The following is a 21,592-nucleotide window of genomic DNA, read 5'->3' on the forward strand; positions in this document are numbered from 1 at the left end:
GTTGTGCGGCTGGCACGAACGGGTGTCTTGATTTCAATCGACGAGGGTGCTGGTTTGGAGGAGCAGAGATTTTGTGGTGAAGAAAATGGTTAGGCTCTAGTGCCGTCCGCCGAGAAACAGAGTGGCTTCTTCTCAAACGAAGCTCAGCAAGTTGGATGCCAGCGAGAATGGAGAGATTGTCCAATGGTGTGGGACGCAGGCATCCGGTATTGTGCGCAGAGCGCTGTTTATGGCAGTGTCGATGTTATGGCAGTGAGCACTGCAGCACCAAACAGGTGCACAGTACTCTGCTGAAGAGTAGACAAGGGCTAAGGCTGCTATAAGCAAAGTGTCAGCTCTCTCCCCAGCTGGAGCCTGCTTGGCGCTTGAGTAGCGCAGCGCGGGATGTCATTTTCTTGCGCAGTGACACCAAATGGTGGTGGTAGGCTATGTGAGCGATCTGTCTAGGGTCACCCCAAGATATTTTGGTTCGGGGCAGAAGAACAGAGGTTTTCTATTGTTCTGAACATGTCGCTCACGATCAGCTTTCGGATTGTGTAGGTGGAAAGCTGCCGCCAAAGTTTTGGTTTCGCTGAGTATCAGTCGACAGTTTTGGAGATAAGCTGAGATGGTTTTCATGCCCTGGCTCAAGATGTCTTCCAGGCTTTAACCGTGGGCTTAACCACTGTACTACAATCGAAACTATAAATTTTCTTGCAGCTTACAAAATTGTACGAAACTCAGCACATCAAAGACTACATGATTGCATTTATTTTTGCCATACAAGTTATATTTATGGTAAGTTTAAACCGTTTTGCGACCCACTGTGGATGGTCTCGCGACCCAAATTTGGGTCGCGACCCACTATTTGCGGACCCCTGTTCTAAGGAACTCGTTGAATGAAACATGATTTGCAACATGTGTGAGGACTGCGGACCAGAAGCGCAACCAACAGTGGGTAGCACAAGGATCGAACGATCCCTTGGAAACTTTAAACTCGTAGGCTGTCTTTAGTTAATTTTTTACGTGAAAAATACCGCTTTTGTATCGAAAGTGTTGCAAAAGCAAATATTACATGTTTCACTCGACACAAACTTCCAGCTACACTACTACCGGTTGCACGAGGAAAGAAAACATTGCAAAAATAATGAATATCGATGGTGCTCGCTAAGCTTACGGTTATGAGAAATAGATGACCCATGATAACATTGATTGTTTTCGGTAATGGCATAGGCCTACAAGTAATAGCGGATCTAGGAGGGACTTGATCACGTGTTCCCACGAGTAGAACAGTGCGTTGTAAGGTTAGAAAATACAATCAAGAGGATTTCTTTTTCGCAACATGCCACTCATTAATCACTTAATTCATTCACAAATGCGTCGGTCAGTTTAGTATTCAGTTTTGTTTAGCATTCACCCAAAGTTCAGTAAGCCACAAGATAATGCATCATAGATCAAATTCGCTTTCTATGGTAAGTTTGATGTAACCAACGACAAAACAACGCTACTGGTATCGAACACTATTTTCAACAAAAACAAGATTATAATATATCTATATTGCTGAAAGACGAAACATCATACACTTTATACTATACATCGATTTGCAAATCTAAATACTTCAAGAAACACAAACGAGACAAGAAGAATATCGCACATGTATTTATCTGACAGTGTACGCTTGTAGTCGATCGTTGACTCTCATTTGCCATAAACTAAAGAACAAAACCACCAGATATATTCCAGCTGTAATGAAGCAGTTCATTCCACTCTTGTCAAAGGCATCGAAGACAACCTTTTGACTGCAATAACATAGAAAATAATTAGGCGTTTAATCATCAGCATAACATTAGCAAGTGAAAACCCTGTTAATGATATCACTGCACTGATGGCGATAGTACAATCACAAAAATTGAACAAATATAATAGAAAGAGGTACTGCAACTCAGGTAGCCTACATCCTGCGCTGTTAGGGTTATTAGAGTTTGGAAAAGTTGAAACGTTATGTTTTCAACCGATTCGGAGGCGACCAGTACGGTGCGGACGAGCTGTCAAACAAAGTTTCATGATTAAAACATATCTGTCTTCATGGAGATAATATCGAAAGATCATAGTGGCACCTGTTTATTTAGAAAGTATTAGGGATTATATAGGAAAGTAATATACAATTATACATTCTAACAAATCATTTGTTAAGCCTAGTTGTATAGAAACAAGAATTTCAAGTAGGCGTGAAGTGTCGGTGTCCGGTCGTTTGGTCGACAGTCATTTGGTCGACAGACATTTGGTCGACAGACATTTGGTCGACAGTCATTTGGTCGACAGACATTTGGTCGACAGTCATTTGGTCGACAGACATTTGGTCGATAGGACGTTTGGTCGACAGACATTTGGTCAACACGATATTTGGTCGACAGGACATTTGGTCGACAGGACGATTCATTTTAGGGTTAGAGTTAGGGTAACCCTAACCCTAAAATGAATCGTTGTTAGTCATTTTATTTGTTGTTAGTCATGGCTTCAGTGAATGAAAGCTGCTTAAACCACAATGCTTTTCACACAAAATGTTATATTGAACGGAAAAATATATTGTTTTTTAATGGGCGTGTTCGGCATTTATTTGTTGTTAGTTCAGGTTTGGGTCGGCGAAAGCTTTATCAATAAATTATTCAAGTTTTCGAACATGACTGAGTTCACTTTTAGTTATAGAAGTCAATAACTATACTAAACATCTTCTTCTTCCTGTTTTACGTCTCATTTCCTAGAATCAGGGTAGGACGGGGTCTGGCAAGGCACATCCTCAGTCTCCGTTCATCACCATCTAGGGGGCTAGTGTTGGTCATCTGCCACCGCTTCCTGTCTTCGTTAACGGTATCACTACATGTCTTCTTGGGACGTCCAGGCTTCCTTGTACTAGCTACTGACACATCTCGGCATTGATTTATCCATCCGCTGCTCCTTTCAACATGTCCAAACCAGCGGAGACGGTTGAATCGGAGAACATCTTCAATCTTTCGCAAGCCCAGCCTGGCGAGTAGAGTTTCTGAGCTGGTGTACTGGTTCTCTTGTGGTCTGATGTTGCAGATCCATCGTATCATTGCGTTGTCATTTCGTTTGATTCATATATGACATAAACATCAGTAAAAGATATAACGTAGCCTACCTATATTCAAGCGGGTGGTAGGCTTGAATGAAGAGTAACTTAGTTTTCCGTCAAAACCCCCACTAGCTTTTGCCAAAGCTGAGCTGATACAATCTGCAGACTTCAATAGGAATAGCACCTAAATGAACGGGTGCCACAGTGCTCCGCACCTAAATGTCTTGACGCCACAGTGTGCGCGCCTATTTGACCGGCGCCTAACTGTCTGCGCCTAAAACACGTGTACAACATGGGATTTTTTTTCGGTCATTTATCGGTCATTGACCGATTTTTTAGCAAAATGACCGAAAAAAATATAGTCAATTCGGTCAAAACGTCCGAAAAAATGTACAGTCAATTCGGTCAAAATGCTGACTTTTAATGCAGGGAACGCAACCGTAGAACGTGGATTCAGTTTGCTTTCTCGGTTGCGAACTCCAACAAGAAATCACTTATGTTGTTCAACTGCAGATAAAGTTATACGTTTGAGGTTAAATGCTGCATCATACAAAACATTCAAATATGACATGGCATACGTGCACTGGCACATTAACGCGAACCGAGCACGCTTCAACGTGAGCGGTGAAATTGTTGAGGAGGTACCGTACATCACTTTGTAATTACGAACCATTAGAGCGTAACATGTTTTTTTTTTATTTGGTCATTCTTACTTGTTTTTATTCCTTTCCGTTGTACTGTATTTTTGTTTTGCGTTATTAAGTCATTTTGGACAAATGACCGAGAAGTCTTGAGCAGCGAAAAAAAAAACAGTGGACCGATATTTACCTCACTGTGAAACAAGTAACCTACAATTGTTTCACAGTGAGGTAAATATGAAGTAGCTGTTTCATTGCCATGGCTATGGAAATATAAACATGGAAACCGACTACCGAAATGATCCCTACATTACAACTTCTCTAAATAATAACAAGCCGTCGTGGAATTTTCAAGAACGTCTGCATCGACTTGTCGCAGTAGTGAGCTTTTTACATCATAATAGGCAACTAAACCTTATTTCTAGCTTTTCGCTTTGTTCTTGTGAATAGCCTATACAGAACGATGAACAATTGAACATGCCATAAGTTTGGATATGAACAAACCAAGAATCTGTGACATACTACAGATCCAACATCCAGGTAAGCTTAGAAATGTTTGGAAACAAGTAGAACAAGGATTCTTAAACTTTTTTGGCTGCGTCCCCCTTGACCTCTCTTGTAAAACTTTATGCCTCTTTTTTGTTTTAGTTATAAATCAAAGTCAAACTGCATAAATTTTATATGTCTTGGATTTTAAAACAATAGTGGATCACAATGTACTTTCCCTCGCATTAACGCGAAAAATGTAGCTGCTTTTTTGAAGCCAGCAGTTTAATTTGTGGGTTAGTTGAAATATTATACAATGCATATCGCAGATGTCAGGTTCACAGTTAAGTTTGTTCTAAGTTTGTGTCTTTACACTTGCAAGTGCAGCAGCCAGATTCACATAAAATAACGTCACAAACCGTCACTGTTACCGCACAACAAGCATTGGGAACTAAAGTCAAAACTAGGACAATTCAGTAATAATATATGCAAGTGCAACAGCCAACAGTCCAAACATCACCATTTTTGTGCCCCCCTCGGGCCTCGGTGAATTGCTACGCCTCCCAGTTTAAGAAGTTAAGAACCACTGAAGTAGACCATTGCATTTTATCGGAATGGCCTGCTATAGAGAAGCCGCTTCCAAGATATATATCCCAATTCGGAGATTTCAAACAAATAATCGAAAAATCAGCTGTATAATGTATGATAGAGATTAATCAATTAAAGTCCCAGCAAAAAAAAAAGAGAAAACATCAACCGTTTCGTTTACATAGGTACACTACACAACATCCTGCCGTGGCCGACCAGTCGCTGGATGTTCATGACCGGAATGGCCCGTTTCGGCGAGTTCGATTCGGAGAGTTCCCTATTCGGAGACAGCCTTTTTCGGAGAGTTTCCTATTCGGAGATTTTTTGAAATTTTTTTTGAAAATTATCGGGTGCCGTAGCCTAATTATCATTGCCGTTTTTATATCGTTTTAACGTCGCTAAACGTTGAAATCGTGCAGAAAAAATAGAAATAAAATGTTTGAACAATTAAATGAAAATTCGTCATGGCAGTTGAGTTGTTTTTATTTGTGACCATCATATCAAAACCAATACACGTCAACATAGCAAAGGTCGAGAAAAAGGTAGAAGCGACAAAACGCGAACGTTAAAACAGGCCTGTGACCGAAGTAAGTTATTGAGTTGAAAGAAATTTGGCACGGCCGCAACACCTTCAGAAAAATTTAAGATATGAAGTAAAAATTTAAAAAAAAGATGTTACAAAAAAAAATCATGTTTATGTCTATAAGTTAGTACTTTCGAATAGTTAAAATGATTAGTTTGGATCAACAAATGTGTGGCCTACAGCTTGGATTGAAAGGAAATTATCGGGTACCGTAGCCTAGTCATCCCGACCAGTAAAAATCTGTTCCAAGAACCGAGTTAGCCTTACATTGTAGTAACAGATAACCAAATGTGTGGCCTATCGTTTTAACGTCGCTAAACGTTGAAATACCATACCCTAGTTATCCTGACCAGCAGAAATTGCCGTTTCTACATCGTTTTGTCGCTAAACGTTGAAATCGTGTAGAAAGAGAACTTTAGCTGACTAGGATACGCATACTAGGATATTCCACAATATCGTTTTAGGGACAGTTCAAATATTACGTAACGCTATCGAGGGGGAGGGGTTATGAAAAGCGTTACGTTAGCGTCACATCGGGGGTTCAAGCAAAATGTTACGTAACGCTTACGAGTACGGTAGTTTATTTGTGCTGGCTGGTATCATCGTTTGGGGGTCTGCTACTATTTGGTGAGTCCGATTCGGTGAGTCCGATTCGGTGAGTCCGATTCGGTGAGAGCCTTTTTCGGTGAGAGCCCTATTCGGTGATTTTTTTGAATTTTTTTTTGAAAATTATCGGGTACCGTAGCCTAATTAAAACCCCTAACCCCAAAACCCAAACCCCAAAAAACCCCAAAACTCCCAAAAAAAACCCCAAACCACAAAAAACCCCAAAACCCTAAACACCTAACCCCATCCCCTATCCCCTAACCCTATAACGACAATGATAATTAGGCTACGGCGCGCAATAATTAAAAAAAAAAACTCACCGAATAGGGCTCTCACCGAAAAAGGCTCTCACCGAATAGGGAACTCACCGAATCGGGCCATTCCGGTCGTTTGGATACTAAATTAAGCTGAAATCATATCCAACAGCACCAACAAAATCTCTATCAAGTATATATCAACTAAGGTACTGTAATTCCCGTAATTCCATACAGGTTCTATGTGCTTAAAACCTCGCATTGCGAAATTGCAAGGCAGCATTCTTACATCACAAAGCTTGCTTTGATGCGAGTGAACAACATCAGGGTTGCCAGATGGCCTTTTTTTAGGCCAAATTCCAAAAATCTGGCCTTTCTAAATTGCAGTTGGCTTAAAAAAATTGATGCAAAATCTGGCCTTATTTGGCCCTTTTTATGGCTGCAAATTTTGACCGGTTTAGAGAGTATTATTTTAAGTAAATTGCAAACCTGGAGAGTTAGAGAGACGCGTTTGCAAAGAATGCAATGCATACTTTCCGAGTCAAGCAGCAAAAAAGCGACACATGGTGATACATGAACAGGTATGTAGTTGTAGGTGTACCCATAGGCGTCGAAATAGGGTGGGCCGGGTGGGCGACGCCCACCCTGTCGTGAAACGAGGGTGGGCAAAATATGTTTCGCCCACCCTGTTTTCATGACACTTATGAGGTGTTCGTTACAATTATTTCCGGTTTTCTTAAACGCTGGACTATCCAACCAACTGCAGCGCAACTTCTTGTTTTACGCTATGTCTCTCGCTAGGTATCCGACAGAACAAAGCAATTCCACAACAACGCTGCGTGGAAAAAAATGTGGTACTCACTGCATTGTTGTTGCTACGGCAACTGCCACAGCTGGCAATTCTTGGTGGGAGAAAGCCACGTTTGATCTTTTCTCCGAATGGTCTAACTTTCGTTACGTCACAATCAAACTTCAGTTCCCGGTCAGCGTAAGGGAATGTGAATATGACATCATAATGAACATGACAATAAAATAACCGATACAAACTAGAGACGTACTAAAACAATCGCTTTTACAAATGCGGCAAATCCGAAGGCGCCACTTTAAAGATAACAGATCACGAGTCACGCGCTTTTTAGGTCGCAAAGGAAAACATAAAAGAAGTTTGTTTAGTTTAGCAGCGCTCATAAGATGCAAGAAAGAAAACATCCAACCTATTAAAGCTTAATTGCTGCAGCGACGCTAAACGCAGTCTTTGTGAGAAAGATTAAGCACACTTTTCGAAATTAGCGTCGGCAATTGCCGAGGTGATTGTAAGGACAACAAGATTACAAGAAAAAACTAATTTTCTTAGACTACACCAGACTAGAATGTTGATTCAATCTTACTATTGCTGGATGTTTTATTTGGGTCACTTCCTACTTCGCCGGCACTTAGACATACGTGCCCAGCTGGGAGAATCTTTTATAAAAATATCACCCTATTAGTATTTGCATTGATTTAACTCCAGTAGACGTCAAATTATTGTAAGTATCCACTTCTTGTTGCGTCTCGCTTTCCGTTATCTCGTCCAGCTGATACAGCATCTGATGATACCAATTCTGACTAGTTCATCAAACAGACTTTGTGTTGCTCGCAGTGTCCCAATTGTGCCGAAATTATGTTGGCTTATAAGCTTACGTAAATCGAGGCGATCTTCTCGCAGGGAGCTATTAATATGTTACCCGTACCTGGTTGAGCAATTAACGTTATTTTATAATAATTCAACGTCGCTAAATGTCGAATTAATGTGAAACAAACGTAAATTTCTTATTGGGCATTGTTGTTACGCAGTATAACCCGCCGGAAAAATTAAATCGATTTGTGCTGACTCGAACGTTGAATCAACCCAAAATTAACTTACTTTTCCCTCCCGGTGAGTTTTTTAACGTGAATTACCGTAACAGCGTGCGTATCGCGTTGCTCGCTTTATCACTACTTTTGGTATTACATCACAACAAATCAAACAATGCGTTCGTAATAGACTACTCTAGTATATTTTTCGCTTCTCGTTTTACATGTTTTAGTACAATCTTTCTAATAAATATTTACAGTAATTGCCGAGGCAATTTCAAATTTTGCCGTTTGGCCTCGGCAACGTTTTTGCCGAAGTAAAAATATGCTCATTTCGAAGACTGAACCATTGCGAATTTGCAAACATACACATTCAATAAAATCTGTTTGAAAACTCTCGCCCACCCAGAATTCCTCTCTTCTAAGAAAAAATCGACGCCTATGGGTGTACCTATGACTGTTACATAGCCTAGGCCTACATAATATGTTCATTAAGAACCAAACGACTTTGACACAAACCTCTCAACAGGTAGAAGACATTCATACCCGCGAGTCTGAAGAAGACAATTATGCATCAAGTTCGAACCACACAAGCGAGAGTACCGGTCCAATATAACTTATAGAAACATTTTGAAGCATTGATGACCCCATTTGAAGATGCTTAGCTTTCCTTGCGGTTTCTTTTGCGCTTTTGTGATGTTTCTTTCAATACATAACCAAACAATGAAAGGTTTAGATCGAAACATTTTGGACGGTGGGCTACTAAACGTTTTCAGTAGGTACATAACGTTTTAATTCCAAAAAAATAATATAGCTAAAATTTCATGTCTCAGACGTAAGCTTTAGGTGCATACAAACCAAGATATTTTATCAGCACGTGTTTCCATGTCATAATTTTGATATAAACTGGCAAAACGGGCTTTGTAATGGAAAAGCGTCACGTGGGGGAGGGGGTTGACAAAAACGTTACGTTGGCGTCACATGGGGGAGGGGGGGTCAAAAATTCGGAAAAACAGTGTTACGTAATATTTAAACGCTCCCTTACTTATAGTTGAAATTATCGAAGCTTTAGATGAGTGGGGTTTAGACCTAACCATCGAGATCTTAAAACTAAAAAGCAAATTAAATTTATTTTTGAACTATTAATGTTTGCTCAGATAAAATTGACAATTGACATGTATCCTGCCTCGCCTTCTGCATGCAAACTTAGAATATATTAGAATCCTCAACTATTACAAAATTCTAAATCCAACGATGCCTTCTGTTTATTTACAGTAGAGAATTTTGTATTTTATTCCACAATATCGTTTCTTTTATAGTTGAAATTCTCGAAGCTTTAGATGAGTGGGGTTTAAACATAACCACTGAGACCTTAAATCATATTTATGACACCGGAAACATCCCTAGTGATATGGTACGTTCCATATTCATAACTTTACCAAAGAAAACCGGAGAAACAGAATGCTCACTCCACAGAACAATTAACCTTGTGAATCACCTAGCAAACATCTTACTCCGAATCATGATGATGAGATTGAGACTTGAGACCAAAACTACAATCGAAAATTTCAACAACACAGTTTTTATTTGTTCCAGACAAAGGAACCACAAAAAGGGATTTTTACATTAAAAATGATAACAGAGAGATGTATGTCCGATTTTTCTGTTTGTTTAGAGAATTTTGTATTTTATTCCACAATATCGTTTCTTTTGCATTCTTGCATTTTATCCAGTGTTTACCTTTAAGTGCCTTCCCAGACGGCAAAATCCATTATTTTTACAATGATTCAACGTCTGCAGACGTTCGAATCAATGTAAAAATGACGAATTTTGTTGTCTGGGTTCGTTCAAAATATGTGTTTTACATCAAAACAACAGTTTTCATGATTAACAATAGGGGTTAATGAGATAAAGTCTCATCGAAAACGTGTCAACTAAAAAAAGACAGTTGCCAATTAGCGTTTGCCATAAAAGATGAAGTTAAAACCTAAGTGGCAATTTAGGGTAAACCTATAATTTTTAAATAATTAATTTTTAAAATTAATAATAATTTAAAAAAAAATTTAAAAATCTCCGAATATGGAACTCTCCGAAAAAGGCTGTCTCCGAATAGGGAACTCTCCGAATCGGACTCGCCGAATAGTAGCAGACCCGTTTATGACACCCACAAGGCGGAATGGCCCATTTCGGAGATTTTTTGAAAATCCAATGACGCCTTATGTTTATTTAGAGAATGTTGTATTTTATTCCACAATATTGTTTCTTTTGCATTCCGACAAAGAAAAATAATTTGAATTGAAATTTAACAAAAAGTAAAAAGCAAATTAAGTTTATTTTTGAACTTTTAAATTAAAATGTTTGCTCACATAAAATCGACGACATGTATCCTGCGTCGCCGTCTGTATGCAAACTTAGAATATATTTAAATCCTCAATTATTAGAAAATTCCAATTCCTAGTTTAACAAGACAATACAAAAACGCCGGAGATGATTCAATCGATGTAAAATAACAAGACAAACAAAAAATAACAGATCATGCTTCTATTTGGAAATTATGGCTGATACCACAACCACATAGGAAGTCCCACAAGGACTAAGGTAGAACATTGCTATGCCCATTGAAGCTAACGACAAGTTTCTTGACGCGGTCGCCAGCATCTCTATATATTTTTCAACTTTTGTGGCGGACTATAGGCGGCTATCATGCGGCGTGCTCCATGTCCCTTGATTTTTAGATCGCTTTGAACCCGTCAATCAACTTGTTACTTGTTTGCATAATTACGAGCAGTTTCCTTTATGACAGACTGACAGTATATACGGTACCGTATCGTATGCTATTATCAGGTAGGCTATAAAAACACCTTAATTCTTAAGCAACAGAAAGCAAGATTGTTAAAACTAACTTTTAAATTGGGTGATCTGATCACTGATCATTCATTTTATTCAAAGGCATTTATTTTCACACGAGTCAGTTAAATCATATATAACCACCATAAGTTTGGATATGAACAAACCAAGAGTCTATGGCATACCGTACGGTACCACAGATCCAACATCCAGGTAAGCTTAGACCAGTGTTTCTCAACCTTTTTTAGCCCAACGCGGTAGATGGGTTCAACCAGAATGCCACCTAATAATCAAAACGCCCCCCCTTAAGCCGAAGTAATCATATCACCCCCCTACAAAGTCAAAACGCCCCCTGGGGGGCGGTACCGCCCCCGTTGAGAACCACTGGCTTAGACGGTAAAGGCTTACAGATTTCAGTACGCACAAGAGAGCAACAACACGCACAAAAACACCTTCTTGTACTACAGACGCAAACAATGCAATTTTAACACATAAAAAATAAATGTGGCATGCAGTGTGCTTAGTATTTATTTATATTTTAATATTACATTGTGTGCATGTGTAGTACAAGCAGGGCTGCGATTTTTGCCTTTTTTGGTGACGAGGTCACTCGACACGCGCCATCCCTATTCGACAAACGCCGTGCCTTACAAAAAAAAAAAAAAACTGAGAGAGGACTAAACGTCGTCAGGTCGAGGAACAATCGGGGGGGGGGGGCATCACGTGATGCAATCATAAGAGTGCTGACTTACGTAAACTTTCTTGCGCCAGGTACTTCAAAGCAAGGTCTAAAAGTGACACTTCACACGAGAAACTCCCAAGGCGTCAGTGCCGCCATTTTTAACACTGCGGGAGAATGCTTTGATCGAAGTTCCAACGCCTGGCATCAAACATTTCGCCACACACGTTTTGTGCTATTCGACACACAACGGGTTTCTTTTATAGATAAAATAACCGAAGTAGGCTACTTTATTGTCAACGTGTTTGCAAGTTTGGATTTATGTCTGACTTATGCACTTGTTGTTCCAAGATTGCAGAAATGTTTTGCAATGTGAATAAAGAATAGTAGACAGATAAACACGGCTGCAACTTGACTTTCACCCACTAAAAGGGTTTCTGTGATTACGTAATGGGCGATTTTGCATTTGCATTCACAAAAGCACACAACCCAGCTGGCAAAACCCGTCGTTTTTACATTGATTCAACGTCTGCAAACGTTGAATCGAAAAAACGAGAAGCAAAAAATATACTAGAGTAGTCTATCATGAGTCACGACCGCACTGTTTGATTTGTAGTGATGTAATAATACCAAAAGTAGCGATACGCACGCTGTTACGTTAAATCACGTTAAATAACTCAGGGGGAAAAGTAAGTTAATTTTGGGTTGATTTAACGTTCGAGTCAGCACAAATCTATATAATTTTCCTGGCGGGTTACATTGCGTACCCAGACAGCAAAAATCAGCATTTTTACATTGATTCAACGTCTACAAACGTGAAGTCAATGCAAAAATAACGAATTTTGCTGCCTGCGTAACAAGGGTCTGCTACTATTCGGTGAGTCCGATTCGGTGAGTCCGATTCGGTGACTTCCTAACCCCTAACTTTAACTCCTAAGTTCCCCTAACCCCTAAAACGGCAATGATAAATAGGCCACGGTACCCAATAATTTAAAAAAAAAATTCAAAAAATCACCGAATAGGGAATCGGACTCACCGAATCGGACTCACCGAAACGGGCCATTCCGGCGTAACAATGCCCAAGAAGAAATTTATGTTTGTTTTACATTAATTCGACATCTAGCGACTTTGAATTATCATAAAATAACGTTAATTGTTCAACCAGGTACCGGTAACAAATTAATATCTCACTGCGAGATGATTGCCTCGATTTACGTTTACACTAACATAATTTCGGCACAATTGATATACTGCGAGCAAACACAACACGAGTCTGTTTGATAAAGAACTAGTTGTCACAATCGGAATCATAAGACGCTGTATGGAAGGATGAAGCTGTCGCATCGTCACTGGAATACTTGAAGACGCAAAACTGCCCGTTCATGAACGCGCAATGCCATATAATCAGAAGCATTATTTTTCTTTTCTGCCGAAGAATCGTTCATCTAATTTCATATCACTTTTTTAACTTGACCCCGTAGCTTTCTAATTCCGATTTGTTTCCGTCATAAAATTCTTTACAAATTTTGCAAAATACCACACTAACTTTTCCTTCTGTTTGATAATCTATAGCAGGTAAATTCCACTTTTTAACTGTATCTTCTTTCACGATAATTTATATTCGCAACGACACCGGTAAACAATAAGCATTCGATGAAAGAATAACTTTTGCGTAACAATAAGCCGGTATTTATAAGGTTGCAAGCTTTTTACAGTTCACAAGAGCATTGTCAGTGCATAAAATAGCTTGCGTGATGCTCTGGGCTACCGCCGTTTGACATGCGATGAAGAAGCGCATAAAATTTCGTTTGATTAAACATTAAAGCACACGGCAATTGTCGCAGCAATCCAAGGTGTGTTGATTTGGCGACGGCTATGTTTTTGCCGTCGTAGATGGAATCACTCAACCAGCGTGCGATTAAAAACCTAAAGTGACTCTGATACCACACAACTTGTGCGGTAACTCGCGGCCAAACGCTTACAATCTGACTCTTGTGACGTCATATTACTATTCGACAAACAAGCGTAGAATTTTTGGTCGTTCGACAAGAAAGAAAAAATCGCAGCCCTGAGTACGAGATGCCACGCCACTCGCCAGGGTGGTACTGTGGTACAATACATAATATTTGTTCACTGTCAAAAGAAGTGGACTAATGGAATATTGGATGGATTGCGTTTGGTTAAACCTTTACTGTCAGACCTGTCTGGCTTGTTGGGTCAGCATAATCACTAGCCAATCGGACTAGTACTGCAACATTAGGGTGGAGTGAAATTCCTAAATCAAAAATGTGTAGTTCTTAAAACCCGACAAATGGTCCAAAACCACCATAAAATTTGATTTTAGGGGATTGCCACTTTTATTGTCCTGGCAACCGGCCACTAGGTGGTCTGAGAGGTCCCAATTTCTGAAAATAGCCATAACTCCTGAACCGAACATTCTAGAAACATGTGGTTGGTCTCAAAAGATGCAGAACTATCAAGTTTCTATAAGTCCTAAAAGAAGTTTTTGGTCTAAATCCACTAGAAAAAAAGTTATCTGAAAAAAATCCATATTTTAGAGCAAGTGCAACCAAAAATAAAATGCATTTTTAATGTATGTAAATGAGCTAGTTCTTTTGATCTAGACGCATGATAAAAGATGCTGGTGTAATAACTGATGCAGATGAATCTTACGTGATTGACAGAAGCAAGTTGAGAAGGGAGCGAAATAAATATAGATGTATAGTGCAGGAAGAAGAGAAGAAGTACTTTGATTTGGTCGATAGTTTGTATTTTGATGGAAGAAAGGATGCCACTCTGGTTATGCTTATGGGGGAAAATGAAAAATTGTATAGAACAGTTACAAGAGCATTATGCTATGGTTGGCGAGCCTGGAGAGTTTTACCTCACACATATATCCCCTGAGAATGGTAAAGGTCGCACTATAGCACAAGATATATACAACACAATCAAAGATACTGATTTAGAGGAAGCGTTGGTTATTGCTGGGACAGATGGCACTGCATCTATGACTGGTGCAAAAAATGGGTGCATCAGAGCTTTGGAAGAACTAGTGAACAGGCCACTACAATGGGCCATATGTCTTTTACACTGCAACGAATTGCCCTTGAGACATGTCTTTCTTAGTCTGGATGGGACAACTCAGAGTCCAACTACATTTTTAGGACCTATATTGGCAAAATGTTTGGTGGGGTTGCTTCAGACTGGCCAGTGGAAAACTTCAAGCGGATACCAAACCAAAATTTCCCAACACTTCCAAATTAAATTATTGATGATTTAAGCCATGATCAATACTATGGCTACAGAATATGTATGGCAATCATTCTTGGTACGGTACACACGGATCTAAAATTGTTGGAGATAGGTCCAATTGCTCAATGCTCATGCAAGGTGGCTCACTCTTGCTTGCCGAATCCTCCGATATTATACCTCAACAAGGAGACCATCCAAAAATTTAATACTCCTGGCTGAGTTCTGTGTTCATATCTATTTTCCTACTTGGTTTCAAATAAAATTAAAAAACAAAATCACTGATGGATCCAAGAATTTTTTCAATCTTGTGCAGAGAATTCTTCAATTTCCCAACCAACAAATTCGAGATATTTCATTGAAAGTTGTGCAAAGAAATGCATTCTTTGCACACCCTGAGAATATTCTTCTTGGGATGCTTTCCGATGAGGATGAAAATATCCGCAGGTTAGCAGTCAACAAAGTCCAGGCATTAAGGGGTAAAATACCTTTTGTAATAAGTGACAATAATTTTAAAGGAGGGTATGTTGAACGTGACGATGACAAGGACGATGCCAACACTGATGCCAGATGCGGATCAATAAGGCAATTTCTATTACCCCGTCTCAACCTCAATGCCAAGTCTTACCACAGACTTGTTAACCTCAATGCAGTTGACATCGAAGAACCTCCAGCAACCCGAAATCTCACTGACTTGCTTATTGAAGAACTGAGGATGAAACCCTTAACATTTATACAACCCTGCCACAATCAAGCCGTAGAAAGGCATGTCAAATTAATTTCGGAAGCTTCCTCTGCTGTAATAGGACATGATCGAAGAGATGGTATGATTCTTCAAAGAATAAAATCGAGGAGGCTGATGAAACGATTTGATACCAAGAAGCAATTTGTGTAAACAGGTCTGTGATGTGTATTTTGTATTGATCCTCAATGACTCTATTGTGTCAATGCAATAATTTAGCTTAATTTTAACACTGATGATGGATAATTGGATATAGTCTTTATCCAAAATGTCTCATGAAGATATGAGTCTATTTGATAATCTGTTGGCTCTTATGTTTTAGCGTTGATTAACTAAACGCTCCACTCATTTTGCTCCTAAATGTATCTTTGCTTTATGCTTTTGCTCGTTCTGGGAGAAATGTACATTTTTTCACATAACTTTTTTCTTGTTCACTTTAGACCAAAAACTTCTTTTAGGACATATAGAAACTTGATAGTTCTGCATCTTTTAAGACCAACCATGTATTTCTAGAATGATTGGTTCAGGAGTTATGGCTATTTTCAGAAATTGGGGCCTCTTCGGCCATCTTGTGGCCGGTTGCCAGGACAATGAAAGTGGCAACCCCCTAAAATCAATTTTTATGGTGGTTTTGGATCATTTGTCGGGTATTAAGAACTACACTTTTTTGAATTTCAGGAAAAAAATTGTTTTCACTCCACCCTACTGCAACATTTCTACTAGTCCGCGCAAATTTTCACTAGCCATTGGCTAGCGGACTAGCGTTAAGATCGAACTCTGAGTATATTGTTTTCATGCTCGCAAATATACATTTGGTTTTCGTAATTAATCGTTTTTGTTAGGGGGCGGTAAAATTTCGCCAGTTTATAAAGGGGGCGTTGGGCCAAAAAAAGTTGAGAAACACTGATCTAGAAGCTAGATCATCTTCATTTAAGCTTATTCAAATAGAATAACGAATAAGCTTAACTGAAGATGATCTAGCTTCTAGCTGATCGACATCAATTTTAGCTATTGAACTGACTCGTGTGAAAATAAATTTCTTTGCATCACAAGACATGTTTACAACCGAGTCGTTCATATCAAGCATTGTTGTGGGTTTGACACTGTCAGAAGATATTTCATTTTCTTGATTCATTTCATTCATTTGTCTATTGTAAGCTAATTCCTTTCAATACACATATGCCGCTGTGATTTTACAATTCTCTAAAAAAGGCTTTTCCAAAAAAAGCTGTCTCCAAATAGGGATTTCTCCGAATCGGATTCTCCGAAACGATTCTCCCAATAGTAGCAGACTCTGCAAAGTTAGAGGTGGTCTCACAGCTTCTCACACTCAATTGTTAAAAAAAAACACTCAAAATTAAGACAATCTTTGTTTAAATGTCATTGTTTTATCATTTGTGCGGTATGCCAAATGCAATGTTAAGGAAGTGTTAATTGGATTAGTAAGGAATTTGCGTCAAGTCGTCTTGTGATGAAATTGTCCTGTTTTCGGAATGGTAAACCATGGCTACCTAGAGAGACGGCCTGATTTGTTAGTTATTACATTTTGCAGAAAATTCCAGATTTTGCAAACTTTGGGCGAATGTTTAAATGAATTTTTCTAAAAATTACATTTTTATGCCTTCTTTACTGTTTTCCTCAGATGGCACAATAGGTTTTAACATCATCAGATGTTGAAAAATAAAGACAATTTGATTTCGAAGATTTTAGTCAGACTGTTAATTTTTTAATAACAGTATGATTGAGCGTTTTTCAACTTACTTTTTCTCATAATTGCTACTGCTTCCCCAAGACAACAAAAAGCTTTTATATTGATCATTAAGAGACAGCAAAAAGTAAAAAAACTCAGAAAATGTCAGTCAAACACTAGCAGTAGCGGTAACATAAACAATGTTACATAAACAATGTTAGCCAACCAACGCATAAATAAACTTCTGGGCAGCAGTTACAATCATGAAAGTAAAATGTGACAAAAAGGGATGCAACCTAATTTGGGGGGGAAGAACAGTCACCTTCACGCGGTCCCCCCTGTAAGTAGCATTATAAATATGCGAAACGAAGACTGTCAAAACCGAACCTCGACCCGGAGCGCTCAGCACAAGACCCCACGAGAACCGCTCTTTTCAGAGCGCGGCAGTCTCACTGTCGACAAGTACCGTCGTCCCACCATCTTACAGCTGAACGCTGAGGGCATCACATCCAGCAAGAAGTAGCGGTAATCAAAATCTGCAAAATGTGACAAATCAGGCCGCCTCTCCAGGTGGCCATGGGTAAACATAGAATCTTGGAAACTTTTTCATGCAAAAGGCAGTCAATGCTTGGAATCAAGTACGACCATAAAACAAGAAACATAAAAACCGCCTACCTAAAAGGTTTCTACAAATTCTATAAATAATTACACAAGCCGTTGCTGGATTTTTAAGAAAGCACTGAATTGTTCGTCTCCGGGAAAGGATATCTCTGAATTGGGATATCGGAGTCACCAAATAGACTCAGTCAGGCATTTTATATAGGCCTACAGCCCTACATGATGCATATATATGATATTATACATACAGTATATATATCAGACATGTGTGAGCACTGAGCAAAGCAAATATTTAAACAACAAATAATAATAACTCACTCTGAAATTATAGTCTCATTCGAGAAATCGATAGGAATGTCTTCATACAATGCAGGACTTCTCAAGTAGAAAGCTCCACCCATAAGCAACTGCCAAAATAATTATACACATCAAAATTTAGTTAAACGATAACCACTATTAATAACTACAACAAGTGATCAATGCCAAGCAAAAAGTTAAGTAGAGCAAATTACATTTAAACATAGTTATTACTTTCTAATCTAAAACCTCTCCACCCTGTTTCACCCTAAAAAGGAGATCATCAATACTCAGAAGGCCATTAACCTATCTATTTGAATAAGGACTTTCTGATGATTCCCCTTTGCTTTCTTAAAGGTTTTCGCTATAAATCTTCCAGGTTATATATTTGGTTATGTTATACCACAGCCATACTAAATGGTGCGCAAAATGACGCACAACAATCACTACAAAATGACCTAACAGTGATTATTATCGCTTACGATTTAGGCTGAAAATAGGCAATTTTAACTATAGTTTTCTGAATTACCGGTACGGACGGTAATAGGGAATTCTCACCCTTGGAATTAGCTTACTTAGTAAAAACATTGATGTCTATGCTACGATCTAATTTACAGTTCTGCGTTCCTCAGGTTGGACAAACAATTCTAAATATATACTTACAAACATAATAATTCCCCAAACACTTGTCCACATGCAGCACTTTGAGCATTTTGGCCCAAGGATTTTTTTTGTACATAATCCCATGTCAACAGTTACTGTAATAAATTACCCTGAAAAGTAACCATGTACAAGCTCAACGATAAGATATACAGAACCAAAAATTTTAAAAAGTTTACATAAACAATGTTAGCCAACCAACGCATAAATAAACTTCTGGGCAGCAGTTACAATCATGAAATGTGACAAAAAGGGATGCAACCTAATTTGTACCATGAACAATTAGTTCCGTCAGTTTGTACCTTGAAAAGATGGAGAAAAAATTAAAAAAAGCTGAAGTTGCTGATCACAGTCTCCGCAAACGTTTTAAAATTTTCCACAAACAAACAAAAGCTCTTAGGATCATTACCAGAAATTTTAAAATGTTTGCGGTAACTGCGGAAAAACGGAAACTGCGATCAGCGACTTCGGCTTTGTTCTGTTTTTTCTCTCGATCTATCTTATCAGTTTGTTTGTTTGCGGAAACACCCTAATCCTTTTAAAATTTTTGCAGAAACTCCGATCAACCCTAACCCTTCTAAAATGTTTGCGGAAACTGCGATCAGCGTCTCTAGTAAACTCTTAGGATCATTACCGAAAATTTTAAAATGTTTGGGGAAACTGCAATCAGCGATGTTCTATTTTTTTCTCTTGATTTTTTCTTTTCAGTTTGTTTGTTTGCGGATACCGATACCTAACCAATACTCCCTAACCCTAACCCTTTTAAAATGTTTGCGGAAACTGCGATCAGCGACTTCGGCTTTTTTTTCTTGATCTTTTCAAGGTACGAACTGATGGTACGAATTAGGTTGCACCAGACAAAAAGCACTTGATCTGGGCAAAAATAAACACAATCGCACAAACTTTTTCTGTAGCATTTGAATTGGAGCAAGCAGTGTAGAATTTGTCTTGGATGAAAATCTCAGGGTGGAAATATATAAGTCTTCAATTCTATCCTATACTCTGGTTACAAGAATCCCGTGGCAAAGGTTTATGATAATAATGTTGAGACCTCTTTATAACATGCTTGTGCTACAAAAGTACCGTACAGTGGATATCATACCGTACTCTTGCTTTTTATCAAAATCTGCACTCAACCTTTTTTCCTTTTCTATTTATGTATCTGCTCTCATTTTTTTTATAGAAATACCCTCCATAAACCACTTTTCGCAGATCCTTGTGTTAAGTTGTGTGGGAACACCAAAGAAAGCTGACCTCCACAAGAATTTACATTACAATGTTCTTATTCTGTGTCGCCAAATTAATATTTACTTGCATCAGACAAGAATGTCCATAGCCTACTCAAATCACACAAAAAAAGGAAAATGACAAAAATAAAAGGCATAGGCTACAGTAGTATAATATACATGCAGCGGCGGCGCAAAAGTATTCGAAAAGAAATTATGAGCTTATTTTGTGCATACAACCAACCAGTAAGATTTAATATTACTAAACGAAGAACGTTGGTATGTTCGTGCCATAGCAGCCATCAAGGCCAAGTGACAGCATGCATAGTCTTATTGTAATACAGTAGTTCGATTTACAATAGCAGTCAGACCTCATCAGGGAGGCAACAATAGAGTTTGATGACGATTTGCACCTTGCAAAAAAATATTGTACTAATGCATTAGATGTTTTAATGTTACACAAGACTTGGTTCAATCAACAGCTAGAACATGGTACCTGGCAAATATCTCAAACGAAATACCGTAGCCATTTTACCAGCATTTTTTACTGTAATTCAATTTCAAGAATTGTTTTGTAAAACTCAAGCTACGCTCTAAAGTATAAAAGGTTGCTACCCTATAAAATTGGCCAAGACATGAACTTTTTGATTTTTAAACCAAGGAGCTTTGAAATTTAAACTTTACCTGGCAACACTGATTTCAGATAAAAGATTCGCAGAAAATTTGTAGTCACGTGACTATCATATGATCGCAGTGTCACCCCCGATTTTCTGTTCAGATTGGTTTGCCTTTAAATCTTTATCCTCGGACTGACAAAACCTTGATAGGTTATTCTTGGTAGTTTCGCATACTTGCAGAAGCTTTTGAGGCAAGGCCGGTGCTGGTTACCGAGGTTGACAGAGTGAAGTTTCCGATTGTTGAAATGTTGTTGCCGGCGAATTATTCTATCCACTAGTTGCTGTTGACTGTTGAATGAAGAGCACTGTTGAAATGAGTTGCTCAAGTGCACACCCGAGAGCAAAACAACGCCTCATGATCTTGAGTCGGGCGCATAACCACTGAGCTAACGGAGCGGACATAGCTTAGGGGAAGGTGGGGTGAGTTGAGCAATGGGGTAAGTTGAGCAACCGCTAGTTCCGGGAAAACGGAGAAGCTAAAACGAATTTTTCCGTCACCACTCACCAAGTTATTCTACCCATAATGCCTTTTAAGCCACTGTATCGATCTAAACAACTGGAAGCTTTGTTTAGGAATGGTTGGACTTTTTGAGTTTAGGTGCTTAGGAGTAAATATTTGGCAGCGACGGAAATTTCTGTTTGTTGAATTATTAGTAGAGATAGATGAAATTCGTTTTGCAATTGAGGTAGACGTTACATCTGCCTGGGCTTGTAGCCAATAATGCAATATAGTTTTCTAGCAGTTTTTAAAAATATTAACTTTTTTAAAAATGATGGAGATGGGGTAAGTTGAGCAATTGCTCTTGGGGTAAGTTGAGTAGTTGCTTTGCTCAACTTACCCCAGTA

General features: G+C 38.8%; 1 protein-coding gene across 1 annotated transcript; it reads right to left on the reverse strand.

The window, feature by feature from the left end:
- Positions 1 to 734: 734 nt before the first annotated feature.
- On the reverse strand, positions 735 to 18,958 carry LOC145769599 (ribonuclease kappa-B-like). Its single transcript, XM_082581263.1, has 3 exons — positions 18,847 to 18,958; positions 18,205 to 18,293; positions 735 to 1,778 (listed from the first exon to the last, which is right to left on the reverse strand). The coding sequence occupies exons 1-3, from the start codon at positions 18,928 to 18,930 to the stop codon at positions 1,640 to 1,642; spliced, it is 312 nt and encodes a 103-aa protein (XP_082437389.1). The 5' UTR covers positions 18,931 to 18,958; the 3' UTR covers positions 735 to 1,639.
- Between the last annotated feature and the right edge of the window lie 2,634 nt (positions 18,959 to 21,592).

Source organism: Aplidium turbinatum, chromosome 4 (assembly GCF_918807975.1).
Source record: "Aplidium turbinatum chromosome 4, kaAplTurb1.1, whole genome shotgun sequence".
Lineage (NCBI taxonomy): Eukaryota > Metazoa > Chordata > Ascidiacea > Aplousobranchia > Polyclinidae > Aplidium > Aplidium turbinatum.

What these genes read in the sequence shown, in the direction of transcription:
- LOC145769599 (XM_082581263.1), bottom strand. Translation starts at nt 18,930, where the DNA reads ATGGGATTATGTACAAAAAAAATCCTTGGGCCAAAATGCTCAAAGTGC. An exon ending in TTTGGGGAATTATTATGTTT is followed by an intron (nt 18,294 to 18,846) that starts GTAAGTATATAT and finishes TTATTTTGGCAG; the next exon opens with TTGCTTATGGGTGGAGCTTT. An exon ending in AATGAGACTATAATTTCAGA is followed by an intron (nt 1,779 to 18,204) that starts GTGAGTTATTAT and finishes ATGTTATTGCAG; the next exon opens with TCAAAAGGTTGTCTTCGATG.